At 40.3% G+C, this 14,533-nt stretch overlaps 1 protein-coding gene and 1 long non-coding RNA gene across 5 annotated transcripts in view; both read left to right on the forward strand.

The window, feature by feature from the left end:
• Positions 1-5,452: 5,452 nt before the first annotated feature.
• LOC125016583 lies at positions 5,453-8,268 on the forward strand. Its single transcript, XR_007113707.1, has 3 exons — positions 5,453-5,758; positions 6,456-6,499; positions 8,046-8,268. It is a non-coding gene; the product is annotated as an uncharacterized LOC125016583 (long non-coding RNA).
• A 3,925-nt stretch (positions 8,269-12,193) lies between these two features.
• mios (missing oocyte, meiosis regulator, homolog (Drosophila)) overlaps positions 12,194-14,533 on the forward strand; it is a 38,074-nt gene continuing 35,734 nt past the window's right edge. For all 4 annotated transcript variants that reach the window (XR_007113714.1, XR_007113713.1, XM_047599197.1 and 1 more), the window contains exons 1-3: positions 12,194-12,283; positions 12,763-13,629; positions 13,713-14,202. Coding sequence is in view for 2 of the 4 variants with exons in the window: in XM_047599197.1 (XP_047455153.1) it covers positions 12,811-13,629; positions 13,713-14,202 (1,309 nt within the window). In the remaining 2 variants the exon portion in view is untranslated. The remainder of the gene's footprint in view (positions 12,284-12,762; positions 13,630-13,712; positions 14,203-14,533) is intronic.

Genomic DNA, 14,533 nt, shown 5'->3' on the forward strand with positions numbered 1-14,533 from the left:
GACAGAACTCAGTGACACAAACAAACACATAACGAAAGCAATCCACATGACATAACAACATTGATAATAACAATGGTGGGGCTATTTGGCTATTTTGTAACATACAACCCCTTTAATGTTTGTAATAGATTTAATCCATCATTGGTGGATTAAATAGCTAATGCTGCAGTAGCCACGTGTAGTCATTACCATACTCTATTTAGCAAGCATGCTGAAGGACACAGTAGACATTTTTAAAGTTTTTAAACTGCTTCCAAAATCAGACGCCTTTGTTTGTTTGAAGCTTTTCTGAAAAAAAAAGAACCGTTTAGTGAATCAAGCTAATCTGTCTTTCTAAAATATATATCACTTTCTCAATGTGGTCATGTATTTTTTACATACCTGCGTTACAATCAATTTCTTCTTCTTCTTCTTCCTCTTCTTCTTCTTCTTCTTAGAGGGTCTCTCCGTTCTCCCATCAACCTTTGCGTATACTGGTTACGTTTGATTGGTTGGAGTTCAGAGCGTCCAAAACTGACGGGAGTGGCGAATGAATCTATAAATGTGTTTTACGTATGAAAAGAAAATAATTAACCCAACAAAGCATTAAGTACGTTAAATCGGTTCCATTTCAGATCCTGAATCAGTCTGGAAAACACTGTGATTGCAGTGCATTTCATACAGACTGGAAGGGTACCTATTGCGATAGTGTCAAACGTTTAGGGGCGTGACAAATCGTCGGTGGTCGAGGCTAATGGGTAGTGTAGGTTTTCCCGCGATCCAAAACACGAATAAAAGTTTATTTCTCAGACTCGAATTAGGAAAAATGAAAAGTGATGGCCACAACATGAAGCTACTTTACTGTTGAATTAGCAGTGATACTCGGATGTGTTTGTGATGAGTAATGTTGACGATCTCATTCAAAGAAATGCTTAAAATAGTGAGAAAAACACTTTTGTGCAGATTGTCGATTCTCCAATCAGATTGAAGCTTGCAGCGTCATATTTTCTCGTGAACACATTATTATTGTAGTGAATGGAGGACTGCAGCCTCTGCTCTAAGCGTCTCTTACCGCCGCGAGCAGGTTTTCATGGACGTCAATTGAGAACCCAGAGCGTCTCATACAGACGTGGAAGGGTACCTTTTGCGTCAGTATCAGACGTCTAGGGTGTGACAAATCGTCCGTATATTATGCCTTGGGAATGAGAACCAATTCATATTATGTAAAAAACATATTTAATTATTAATCTCATCTTCCATACCGCTTAATCCTGCACTAGGGTCGCGGGGGTTGCTGGAGCCTATCCCAGCTGGTATCGGGCGAAAGGCGGGGTATACCCTGGACAAGTCGCCAGCAGTCGCAGGGCTATCACTGAGCCATACAACCATTTAGAGTCACCAATTAGCCTAACAAGCATGTCTTTGGAGGTGGGAGGAAGCCAGAGTACCCGTAGAGAACCCACACAAACACAGGGAGAACATGCAAACTCCCCCCACAAAGGCCCGAGCTGGACTCGAATCCGGACATTCAGCGCTAACCACCGAGCCACTGTACCGCCCCCATATTTAATTATTTCACAGTTTAATCTATTATTTTATGGTCCTGTGTTGCAGCACATCATGAATTTATTTTATCTGTCAAACTCACCCATCAAAGTCAGTTGGCGGGGCTAACGCTGATCTAGTCTGATCCATTGCTTTGGTCTGCATGCATGGAGAAAGACATGGAGGCCTCCAGAACCTTTCGAGGGAGTTGGTTAGAGATATTTTACACTTTGCAGAAGATGTAGAAGCGGAGCCTGCCGACCCAGAGCACGTAACAAATAAAGTTGAGGAATTTATTGAAGCTGTTGGAATTTCCATACTTCCCAACCAAGATATTGACGACAAAAAAATGAAACTGAAAACTGAAAATGAAACTTAACTAAATGGTGTGTAAAGGGTGTAAAGTGTGTGTGCGTACAAGAAAAAATGCATTTCTACACAACCTCCTGATCTTGTTGCTTTGCCTTCCGTTAATGACATTGCAGAGTTACAAAACCGCACTGATACTGAGGAGAAAAGGCTCTGGATAATAAAGGGCTGTGCACAGCAGGAGTCTGGCTTGTGGCTCCACCCGATGGTAGACATGTTTGTCCCTGTTCACTCCTCCATGTTCTGGCACGTGGAGCACACGGTTCATGACATGTTGGAAAAGTGGGGATAAATTAAATAATTTGATCTCAGTGGTTTGTGCCAGGTATTACATGTGTTTCACAAACACTGGTAAATACTTGTATGATCTGTCCACGGACACGAAAGGCAGCAAACATTATCAAACATGATCATTTGCCGCTGCCATCAGGACCTTTTGTAAATATGCAAATAGATTTTGTACATATACCTACCTGTCAAGGTTATAAATACTTGCTAGTTATCACTGACATGTATTCTAAATAGATAGAAGCTTATCCTACTAGAAAACAAGATGCAAAAACTGTTGTAAAATGCTTGGTGAAAGAAACAATCCCACGTTTTGGGGTGCCTATCGGGATATAGTTAGGGCTGGACTTAACCATCCCTTAGTTATGCTGCTATAGGCCTAGGCTGCAGGGGGACGATGCACTGAGGACATGTCCTCTCCTCTTTCTTCTCTGGCTCCTGTCCTCTAATATCTTATCATTTTATTTTCTATCTCTTATAATTTACTAACCACTGTGTCTTACTCTCTCCCCTCCGCTCCCCTCCCCCTCCATCATCTTGTGAGGGTCTCTGGTCTGGAGTGCTGAATATCTGACCTGTGGAGTTCTAAGCTACATCTGCTGCCGTGGCCTCATCAACCAGCCCAGTCTTCATGGTCTGGAGTGCTGTGTATCAGACCTGTGGAGCTCCGTAAACTACATCTGTCCCAGTCATCATGGCCTCCTCCAGTTGTCCACTCCTACCTAGATGAACAATTCACCAACCTGCCCATGATTCCTGTTATACTCACAAACTGTCACATAAGATTATCAGCTGTGTGCCATATTACTAGATCCTATGTGTTTCCTTCAGCTTGATGTATGTGTCTATGACAGAAGTTTGTTTATCTTGTTATAGAGGCAATGCAACGCGATGCCTCTATATTGTTATTGCTCGCGTTTATTCTTTTTAAACTTCTTCTGTAACTTTTTCGGTGCGCTACTTGTCCCAGAGTTCTGGAGCAATATGGACAATGTTATATCAAAACCGAGCGTGCAAGCGACCAACATTCCGCCCATCTGCTCCCATGTTAAAAAGAGATCAGATTTGGGGTGAAAAACGGCAACACGAGGTGTTCTCTCTCTCATCACAGCAGCCATAGTTTTCACCGTACGTGCGTGGAACCAGCATTAAATCGAAAGAGGACCCTCGTCTGACGCTCACAATGCGTTCATTTTGTGATATATTGTGATATATTACTAGATCTTACGTGTTTCCTTCAGCTTGATGTATGTATCTGTGACAGAAGTTTGTTTGTCTTGTTTCTCCTGTTTCTCTTGTTTGTTTTCTCTGTATCCTCTCTGTTTCTACCCGGCTGGCCTTCGGCAGATGGGTCCCTCCATATGAGTTGGGTCCTGCTCAAGGTTTCTTCCTGTAAAAGGGAGTTTTTCCTTGCCACAGTCGCCCTCAGGCATGCTCTGGAGGTTGCAGGCTGGTTTTTGTGAAGCGTCTTGAGACAATTTGTTTTGTTACTGGCGCTATATAAATAAAATTGAATTCAATTGAATACTGATTATGTACTAATTAAATCCTTGGGAAAGGATTCTCTTTCTCCTAGGTGGAAGTGTCCATACCAGGTGTTGCTGCTGACCAGAACAGCAATAAAGGTCAAAGGCAGAGCAGAATGGATTCACGTAACACGGTGCCAGCTGATGCTTAGCTTAGCTGCTCTGCTCGACCTGAGGTCACTGAGGAGACCTACCCGACGACTGGTAGCCATAGCAAAGTTACAGAGAAAGGACATTGGATACTTCAAATTACATTTCTGAAAACATTCACCTTTTGAGAACATTCACAACACTGCTGTGGAGTTGATGTTGCATTACACTCAGGAACGTAATCTATCACATTGTTGGTTGTGTCAGAATTTGACAAAATCTATGTATTCTCCAATGTTTGCCCCCATTCTGTTTACTCTGGCAGATTATGGTGGTGAACTGGAACAAGCTGATCCCAAGACTGGAACAAGCTGACCCAACAACGAGAGGACGATGGTGAAATTCCCCTGCATGTCCTATGGACCTCCTGGACTACTCTAGGCATCGAGGGGTGGTGGATACGGCAGTGAATGAGATAAATAAACACTATTTGCCTGTAGGAATTGATATGCGTCGATTGCTCCGCATTAATTCCGTGCAGATCGACAGCAGTGGAGCATTTACATATAAAATGTAACTTATCTTAGCTCAAACTAACTGTAAGTGTTTCCTTAGACATCTTTTACATGTGGTGATAACTGAAGTTCCTTTAGTAGTCATAGATGATTCTGACTGTAGAGGAAGAAAGACAGTTTTTTGGAGCAGGCTGAGATATTGCCTTTGTCAATTGGTACTGAAAACAACAGATTTTATGTACTTCATGTTTCATTCTTGTCATTTTATGTTTTATGAGTGTTAAAACTGAACAAAAGTATAAATAATTGGTTAAAACTGTAATAGAAATATTGAGTTCAGATGGCTGAATTCAGTTAACAGTCAGGTTGTTTAGATGAATGTGTATACTTGCTTGCCTTATACCACAGAATAACTGCTATGACCAAGCTGCTAATGTGAGCTCTTCGTGTGTGTCTTGTTATCACTACAGGATTTATTTTCACATACCTCCATTTGGTCAACGCTAGGCCACGGAGGTAACATGTGTAAATACAAAAAAATCCGGATTTATCAAACGCACGGACACTGGTCCCGCGCACACCAATAAGTAATCGGTGCTGATAAATCCCACCTGTTCCTCACTAACATCCTCGTGCATGGTTCGGGTTATTATTATTATTTATTTATTTTTTTACCAATCCGAAATCACGGCAAAGAGAAAGAGCCTGTGCGCGCCGGAGCCAGAAGCGGTGGATGAGAAAACCATTGCTCCAAAATCAACAAGACCCACCAAATCCATAAATGAAATAAAGGATCATCTGATCAACATCGCATATACTTTACTGCAAATAAACGAATCGGCGAAACAGATTGATGCATCGCAAAATAATTTAATTAGAGCAAATTAAAATAAAGAAAAATTAAATTTCTCACATTCCACACACCAGCTAACAGGCAGACTGACATAAAAAAATTGTATGATCCTCTCTCTAGTCTGAATGAGTTTTTGAGGTTTATGTGCAGGTCTACACCAACGTTTAATAGAGACGTACACTGTAAAACCGAAGAGTAAAAGTGTGTTAAAAGGATTAAGTTGTATTAACTCAGAATTTTAAAAAAAGTTAATTGACTGCTACGTTTTTGAGTTATCTTAACGGATTTTCAATTTTAAGTGCACAATACTCAAAAACTTTAATTCAGCTTTGTCAATGAACTCAAATTGTTTGACTTGTCGTCTTTGACGTCATTTCCGACGAGTGGAACGTTCCGGTTCCCGCTTGCGCCGAGCTTTGCAGCAACAGTATAATTCAGATATATTTGTACAAAAAGTCATCTTTCTTGTGGGAACTTCGCTTCCGGACTGCTACCATGGAGGACTTCTGGAGTTAATTCCGTTGTGACTTGTTTTTCAAATGTCTGATATAAATTTTACTTTCTCTTTTTTCCCCTTTGAGGACTCCTCTCTGGTAAGTTGACGTTCTTTGTCGTTTTACCTCGATGTTTAGCTAATTATCATTATTATTATTATTATTATTATTATTATTATTATTGAATAGAAACAATTATTTTATCCTTTTGAATTTAATGTGTTGAGCTAAGTTCTTTTTTTTTTTGGTAATTACACAAGGAATACAGTGGCTTGCTGTAAACTTTTACTCTTTGTTCATGTCTGGGCATGCTGGTAACTTCGAGGCTAAATATTAAGTGATACGTTTCATGTTAATTTTATGGCAAAAACAATATAGCTTATCATATTAGCCATGTAGCCCCCCTCCCCCTTCCACGTGTCTACAACCGCTGTATAGCCCTTCAACTGCGTGGCTGTAACTGAACATAGAAACAGTAACCAGGGGGCGGGGCTTAGCGAAACGGTGTAGGTCACAGTCTTCGTCAAGACAGTTTAGAAAGTAATAAATAGAATATTTTATATTTTATTGGTCTGGTTGCAGAGCTGCACGTGGGCTCCACGTGATAACTGACCTGACCTCCACAAAGTCTTGCAGGGCTTACTGTAAACACCTTTAGTTAACAGCCTTTTCAAGTCTTTTTCCCTTCACAGCCTAACAATGAAATACTAATGATGTTTTTGTAATTTTGTTTAGTATTCAAAGAGTTGAGTGATTTGTATGTCTGTAAATCTCATGTAAATCTTCTCTCTTTAAGGCTGAAGTAGAAGAAGCTGGATGTTACATGAAGTCTGCAGGCTGGTATGTATGATGTTTTAGGCATTCATTGCCAGCTTACTAAAAGTACTCAGTTTTCCAATGGTTTGGAAGTGCAAGCTTTGTGCTGCTGCCTTTTATAAACAGGCACAGTTGCTTCAACACTACCATTTGCATCATAGCAACTTGTCCTCAATTAGTCTGTTGCCATGTGTGTATGATGACTGCATCTGCACATTTCAGTCAATAAATGCATTGGAAATTTATGTAACACGGATACATACGCAGACAGTTGGACCAACTCAGGTGCGATGTGTGACATTTATCTGTCCCAAGTGTGGATTCAAGCAGTCATTCAATGATAAAAATCTTTTCAGTCATTTGAGATCACATTTAAAAAAACACACGAGACAGTGGATTGTCCATTCAAAAATTGTCACTACCGTATTAACGTGTATTCCTCATTCAGTGCCCACAAAAGTAGGACTAATCCAAACTGTGATGTCTCAGATTTTAAGAATGAGGTTGTTCACACAGAAACTGATGGCCACTTACTTCCAGGAGAGTAAGTTATCATGGTAACGTAGCTCGATAAGAATGAATCCAGCTTTGTGATACCGGAAACCCAGAGTTAACCCTGAAGTTACCTCGGTAAACCTCTAATCCTGCTTCGTGATACAGGCTTCTGCTGTCATCAAACCTTGGTTGAAGGTTCTGGTTGTTTAGTTTAAGTTTAGAATTAGTATTTAGTATTACCATAAATTGTTATTGTATGCAGAAGGGATGCAAAACAAGCAACATATTGTTGCAGAAATAGAGAACAGTAATCAGAACTACTAATAGAGTTGAACAAGTAATAGAAATAAAGAATTAAACACCTTATTCAACAACAAATAACTGTCAGCATAAACATATCAATATACAGTATATGCAACAGTGAATGCTCTGACCTTCTATCATTAAGAGTTAACAGTCATTAGCTAACCCAATAACTGGCCAATTAACGTACGTTCAAGTTACTGGCTTCTGAATGGACACAGGGTCTAGCTCACAAAATCAAAGGAACGGCAACAGTAATTTGCCCATCATTCTCTGTACATCGGCATGCTTCTCCCTGCTGCACTGACTAACTCTGTAGAGCTTTTTTTCTGATAGCAGGGGACATACTTCTGCACATTTTTAACTGATTGACATTTCTTGTCAGGCTGCCCTTCATCACATAATCATATTCAACAACAGTTGAATATGATGTCCCTTTACTTCAGCACTTTAAAGTGTTGATGAACATGATCAAGACATGTTATGGAAGTAAGCACTGTAGGTTCATAGATCAAAAAAATAACTCCCCTGATGTTATGAAATTCACTGGAAAGATACTTTTTTTAGTGTAGCGAAAGGAGATAATATAAATTTACATCAAGTTGGCAATTTGATACTAAAACAGTTTAATAAAGTCAGGCAAAAAATCTGCTTAAAAATTAGTTTTATTTTATAGGAATTGTCTGTGGTCATTTGATGCTGTAGCTTGTGGTGCAGTCGGTTTGTATTGTGGTACGCTAAGAGGTGTTTCTCCTTTCTCTCTCATCTTCAGCCTGTGGAGTCCCTTGAACTGGACATTGATGACGTACCAGTCAGCCTTGCTTTGATCCGTGCCAATTCAACTGATGCCACGTTCCTCTGCCCAGATACGGTTTCAGTTCTCATTGAGAGTAATCTTGTGATTGAAGTGTAGAATTTTAGAAAACAATTTGTTGTTTTGTTTGTTGTTTTGTTGTTGTAGTATGTTTACTCAATAAAGACTGAGTTGTATCTAACCTTGTTAATGTGTTTATGACTGTAGGTGTACTACATAGAGATTTTGCAATCTAATTTGGGCTTGTTGGTGATGTCTGTATGGAAACTATAAACCGAGACCAGAGAAATTATTTCATCCAACACTGTCAGGATGATTCTGCTTAGTGTCGGCTGTGAAATGCCGCATGTGTCTCCAAACTCTCGCTGAAATGTTCTGGTGTCCAAGCACAGGAGATGTGCACTGGGTTGGCTTTTATCCAAAACAAGACTTTTTTAAATCACGGCATAAATCCATCAGTATGTTTTTGGGGGAAGAGATGCGGAACAGATCAGATGAAAACGCACGGTTCTCAAAATCCTCCAATAATACAAGATAAGCAATAGTAGTGTACTTCAACTTTTCTTTTCAGGTCGTCTTTTATAGCTTGTCATGTCAATTATTCAAAGTGTCCACTAATTACTGACTAAGCATTTTTATAAGAGACCAGCAATATGTGGTAACGTGTGAACGTGTTTGAGATGCTGCTGAACACTGCGACTGTCTTAATGGGTTCTATGTGTAATTCCACTGTTCTACCACTAGCTTTTCTGTGTACGCACGGTCAGAGTTGTGTGGAAATTTACACACTTTTCTAAGCACAAGTACACATTGATAAATGCCACACTTTGAGTCAGAATGTGCTTACGCACTCATTATGCACAAATCTGTGCTTAAGCATGGTTGGTAAATGAGGCCCCAGAAGTTTTTCCTTCTGAGAATAATTAGTTGTGATCTGTTGATCAAAAAGAGGGGATTTGTGAAGAATTATTATAGTATGTTAAACATGTCTCTTTGGCCTACGCATTTTTGTGTTCCTTCCATAGACAAAACAGGGTCTACAAGGTTGGCTGGATAGACTGACTGTCGCCTCAGATGGTGATAACCAGTAGTTGACCACTAAATTGTCATCTTATATATTGCTCCTGGCAAGAGGGGCTGGTCAGAATGGTTCTGGCTCTGAATGCATGAATAGCTGTCACCATTTCTTCTGAACAGTAAACCTTATTTCACTACAAATCATCTGAGTCTTCTGTGTCATGTCCACCAGCCTCATATTTCCACAACATATACACTACCGGATCAGTCAAAAGTTTTAGAACACCACAATTTTTCCATTTTTTTTTAACTGAAAATTATTCAGTTTATTGTGTTATTGCACTCTGAAATGAAAGCATAGAACAAATAAGCAATTTGAGTTGAAAAAGAAATCATGGAATCAATTTGTACACCAAAAATGTATTCTAAACTTTTGACTCATCAAAGTAACCACCTCTGGCAGATGTAACAGCTGAACACAATCATGGCATCTTTCTACAATAGAAATCAGTAAGTAATCAAGAAAGGCTGGAACACCTGAAGGAATTAGTAGCACCAGCTTTCAAGGCTGATTCAACCTTCATTGCTGCAGAACAGTTTTAAATTGTTAACCCACTTCATGTTCCCTGAAAAGGCCTTTTTGTATAATTCTGAAAGGTACATTATTTGTAAGTTTTGGGTAACCAAACCTTTTTTTTTTTTTAAACCTCTGGTACTTACCAGGTACTTACCTTTGTACCATTTCAAGCTATTCATTGGGCGTGCATGACTTGATTTGCAATAAATTACCGGAAAAATTAGGGTGTTCTAAAACTTTTGACCGGTAATGTAAGTGGGCAGATCACTATCATCGTTACACCTCACGGTATCATTTACAATCACAACCGCATCTGTGCCAACATCACCTCTAGTAGCCGTTTGTCAAACAAATTAAAGTTTCAAATCAAACTTTAAATTAAACAAATCAAAGGGCCCCTGTTGCACAATGAGTTGTGGTGTACTCGGATGGGAAAAACATAATGTCAAAACAAATGTCCAGTTGCAACAAAAAACGTGGTTTATTTAACCAGAAAAGCAAGCAAACAAAGAGCAAAGAAAAGTCTTGTGCCTCTCCCGCTCAGGTAAAAAAAAATTTGCTCACACAGGTGCCCGCTGGTCCCTTACCAACAGCCTACCTATATAATTTCAGGTGCCCCTGTAACGTGCCCAAATGAAACAAAACACAAATAATAAACAAGAAACACCTAAATTAAACAAATAAAAAACTAGAATACTAACAGAAATCTAATCATAATTAAATCAAATAAACTGATTCAGAATAACCAAACTAAATACTCACTAAACAAAATATTAAACTAAACAGCACTAAATACTAACAATAAATGAATAGCTCCAGCATCACCAACTGTGGCCATGCTCTCACATCCGAACAGATATTGCACTTCGCTTATTTGCCAGTAGCCATTTTCTATATAATACATCAGCAAGACAACTAACTGTGAGGAAGGTGGGCCTGGCTTTAAAATCTTTCTTGGGCATCTTTGTGTGTTTCCCTGGCCACAAACCAGTGAGTGTCATTAAGGAGGAGTTCCACAGGATTGTAGGTAAATGATACTCTTATTGCATTGCACTGCATCCTCAGACTAGGATTAATAATCTGATTTTATTGTAGGATTCCTCAACGTTATAGGGTGCATAGATGAGACTCAAATTCCCATGACTCTTCCATCACAAAATGAAGGGGATGATGTGAACAGGATGTCCATTAATCTGCAGGTACAGATCTGTTCATGACTCCTTTGTGAGTGTGACATCGTGACATCAGCAACAGACTGGTCTGTGGTAAGCAACCTTAAGCTTTGCACTAATCTATTCATCTCCCTCTTTTGTTACAAAAATGAAAATGAAACTTAAATGTATCCTCTATACATTAAAGCAGAGTTTGATGGGCTTCTGCTGCAGGGGTTATCTTTGCCTCCCAACCCTGATGACCCCAATCCCCTATCCTGACCCAGGCCTCCAACAAAACTTAAACAGTGCTCATTGTAGAACAAGGTGGAGATGACCATAGCCTTGCTGAAAGCCCGTTTCCAGTGCTTACATCACCACATCACAAGGGTTACCCCTGACAGAGTCTGTGACATTATTGTGGCTTGTGTTGTTCTTCATAATATTGGCACGATTGGAGGAGAGCAACACCCCACCGCACATACTGAGGAGCCGAATGATGACCTCATCCATCCTGCAGGTGGTCTACAGCTTAGTGCATCACCACCACCATCCCCCATAATAAAGATGATGTATTCATGTTTCATTCAGTCTTCTTTATTTCCTGCAGTTGCAAAGCAACAGTTATTTACTTTTACAGTTAATACACAATTAACCTGTGACTATACACTTTTTCAGATGTACATTCATGATCTGACATAAATCGGAATATATGAGAACGATACTGCAATTATATATATATATATATATATATATTTCTATTTCATGTTGATCTGCTGCCAGGTGTGTTTCATACCAGCGGGATTGCACCTAATTGAAATGAATTTCGGGTTTAATTAATGCATTTTTTTCATCTGTAATATTAGCATTCAGATCACACAGGACCAACACTAAACTTACGCACTCACCCGAGCAGAGATGTTTTCCCAGGCCTGTTGTCTCTCTCTAGCAGCAGAAGCAGTGTTTCCTATTTTTTATTTATATTTATTTATTTATTTATTTATTCCTTAAAATGTGCTCCAGCTCACTATAGGAGCGCATTAAGACACCATGTACATGAAATATCATGACCGCTTTCTGTCCATCGTTTCCAGGTGATTGATCTGCTCGGGGTTCCATTGATGATGGCTTTTTTTTTTAAATTATTTTTATAGTCGCGGGGTTAGTGCGGAGCTCTGAGTGAAAATAGTCTGAGTTGATTAACTCGACGCAAATCACCTGTTCTGAAAACGAAAACTCAAGAGTTTCCGTCTTGGTGCATGTCAATTCAGTGTTCAGGGTTTTGCTCAGGGATTGCTCCTCCATTGCATTCACTTGGTCGCAGCGCCCTCTATTGGTGAGTAATTATACATGGTGGGCTAAGCGGAACCCAATATTACTGAGACGTCTGACATGTTATAGTGTAACACACAACATTCTCTGTATCTGGAAGTGTCCTGTGCTCGACATGTGTAAGTCCAATCTGGTCAAAGCTGGTTTCGTCTGTTTGTAAATGAAGTTTCATCGTTATTATTGTCAAGCGTTAAGAAATGTTTTCGACCATTAGATATATTAGGGAAAGTTTAACTGTTTTCTTTTTTTTTCTCTTTTTTTAGCTCTCCCGTCACTTGTTAGCATTAGCTTAGTTAAGATAGCATGTCTCTAAACTTGTAAATTCGGTCTTAACTACTGTATCACTTTGGTATGTCGTGGGTTTTCGAAATAAATCACTACAAGTCTCCCTTTTACGTCATAAATACGTTGCTAACAAGCTAGTTAGTAATATTTTGCTAACTGAAATCAATATACTCTGCTCTCAAGTGTATACGAAGAGTTTATTACGACATTAAGACATTATTACGAACGTTCTTAGTGCTGTGTATTGCTTAATTTTAGGTGTGAAACATATCTGTGGTGTATTTAGTGATGATCTATGTGCTCATACTTCCAGGTAGTAAAAAGCAGACTCCCTTGAAACTGTTCTAGCTTCTCCTCCATCATGAGTGGCTCAAAGCCAGACATCCTGTGGTCACCCCACCACCCAGACCGCTATGTCATTTGTGACTCTGAACTGGGACTGTATCGTATTGGACCAGTTGGCAACGCTGAAACGAAGGCTGGCACCCTCCCGCTCTCCGAAGAGACTGCTGCTACACTACTGGCCATTAACTCTGACACTCCTTATATGAAATGTGTGGCCTGGTACCCGAAGCATGAGCCTGAGTGTTTACTTGCTGTTGGCCAAGCTAATGGGAGAGTTGTGCTCACCAGTTTAGGCCAGAGCCACAACTCCACATGTAAAGAACTGGTGGGGAAAGAGTTTGTACCCAAACATGCCCGTCAGTGCAACACTTTAGCTTGGAACCCTGTGGACAGCAACTTGCTCGCTGCCGGGTTAGACAAGCACCGGGCAGACTTCTCTGTTCTCATATGGGACATAAGCAGCAAGTTTGCTCCAGAGAGCAGTGTTGTAGCTGAGAAGATTCGTCTCTCGTCTGTGGATTTAGACTCAAGCACTGTGGTGACCAAGCCTCTGTATGAGTTGGGGCAGAATGATGCTTGCTTGTCACTCTGCTGGCTGCTTCGTGACCCAAAGTTGCTGTTGGCTGGCATGCACAGAAACCTTGCGATATTTGACCTGAGAAACACAAGCCAGAAAACATTTGTCAACACCAAGGCCATCCAGGGGGTGACAGTCGACCCACATTTCCATGACCGCGTGGCCTCTTTCTTTGAGGGGCAGGTGGCCATTTGGGATCTGCGCAAGTTTGAAAAGCCTGTGCTCACGCTCTGTGAGCAGCCTAAGCCTCTTACAAAGGTATGGTGCTGCACTCATGTAAGATATTTTTTGGCTCCTTTTGAAAAATTGCATTAAGTTAAGTTTATAATTTCATTTCTGAGGTGGCATGGTGTCCAACTCGGACTGGCCTGCTGGCAACACTGACACGTGACAGCAACATCATCCGACTGTACGACATGCAACACACTCCCACGCCCATTGGTGATGAGACGGAGCCCACTATTATTGAGCGAAGTGTGCAACCCTGTGAAAGCCAGATCGGCAGCTTTGCCTGGCACCCATCTTCTCAAAACCGCATGGTAGTGGTGTCGCCGGTCAATCGTGTCATGACAGATTTCACTGTTTTTGAACGCATCTCGCTGGCCTGGAGCTCCACCACCTCGCTCATGTGGGCGTGTGGTAGACACTTATATGACTGTGTTGAGGATTCTGTTGATGGCGTGAAGAGCATGACTGAGAAAGACATCGCCACTAAGATGAGGCAAAGGGCTCAGTCCAGGTATGGACACGATACCATCCAAGTGTGGAGAAACCACCTGCTGGCAGGAGGGAATGATCCCCAGCTCAAGTCTTTATGGTATGATCTGTTCTATATCCTTTCACAGGATGAAGTGGTAGGTTTTTGGGTTTGTATAACAGACAGTCAAGCAGCATAAATGGTTCAGATCAAAGCTTTTTAAACAGTTATTTTCATTATACATATATTTTGTCATAATTTTATTTAAACAATAACTTGTCCTGTGTATTTAATTGTTTAGTGTATGAAAACTTCCTGTAAAGTCACTATTTACTGTATCCAAAGTAACATAGTTTTAGTGTTTTGTCTAATCAGGAAACCTAAAATATTTTTTGGGCTACTCTGAACATCAGTATTTAAGTTACCTTTATTATTATGTTTGCACCACAAAGTCTTTTGCAATTC

Source organism: Mugil cephalus, chromosome 11 (genome assembly GCF_022458985.1).
Source record: "Mugil cephalus isolate CIBA_MC_2020 chromosome 11, CIBA_Mcephalus_1.1, whole genome shotgun sequence".
Taxonomy (NCBI): domain Eukaryota; kingdom Metazoa; phylum Chordata; class Actinopteri; order Mugiliformes; family Mugilidae; genus Mugil; species Mugil cephalus.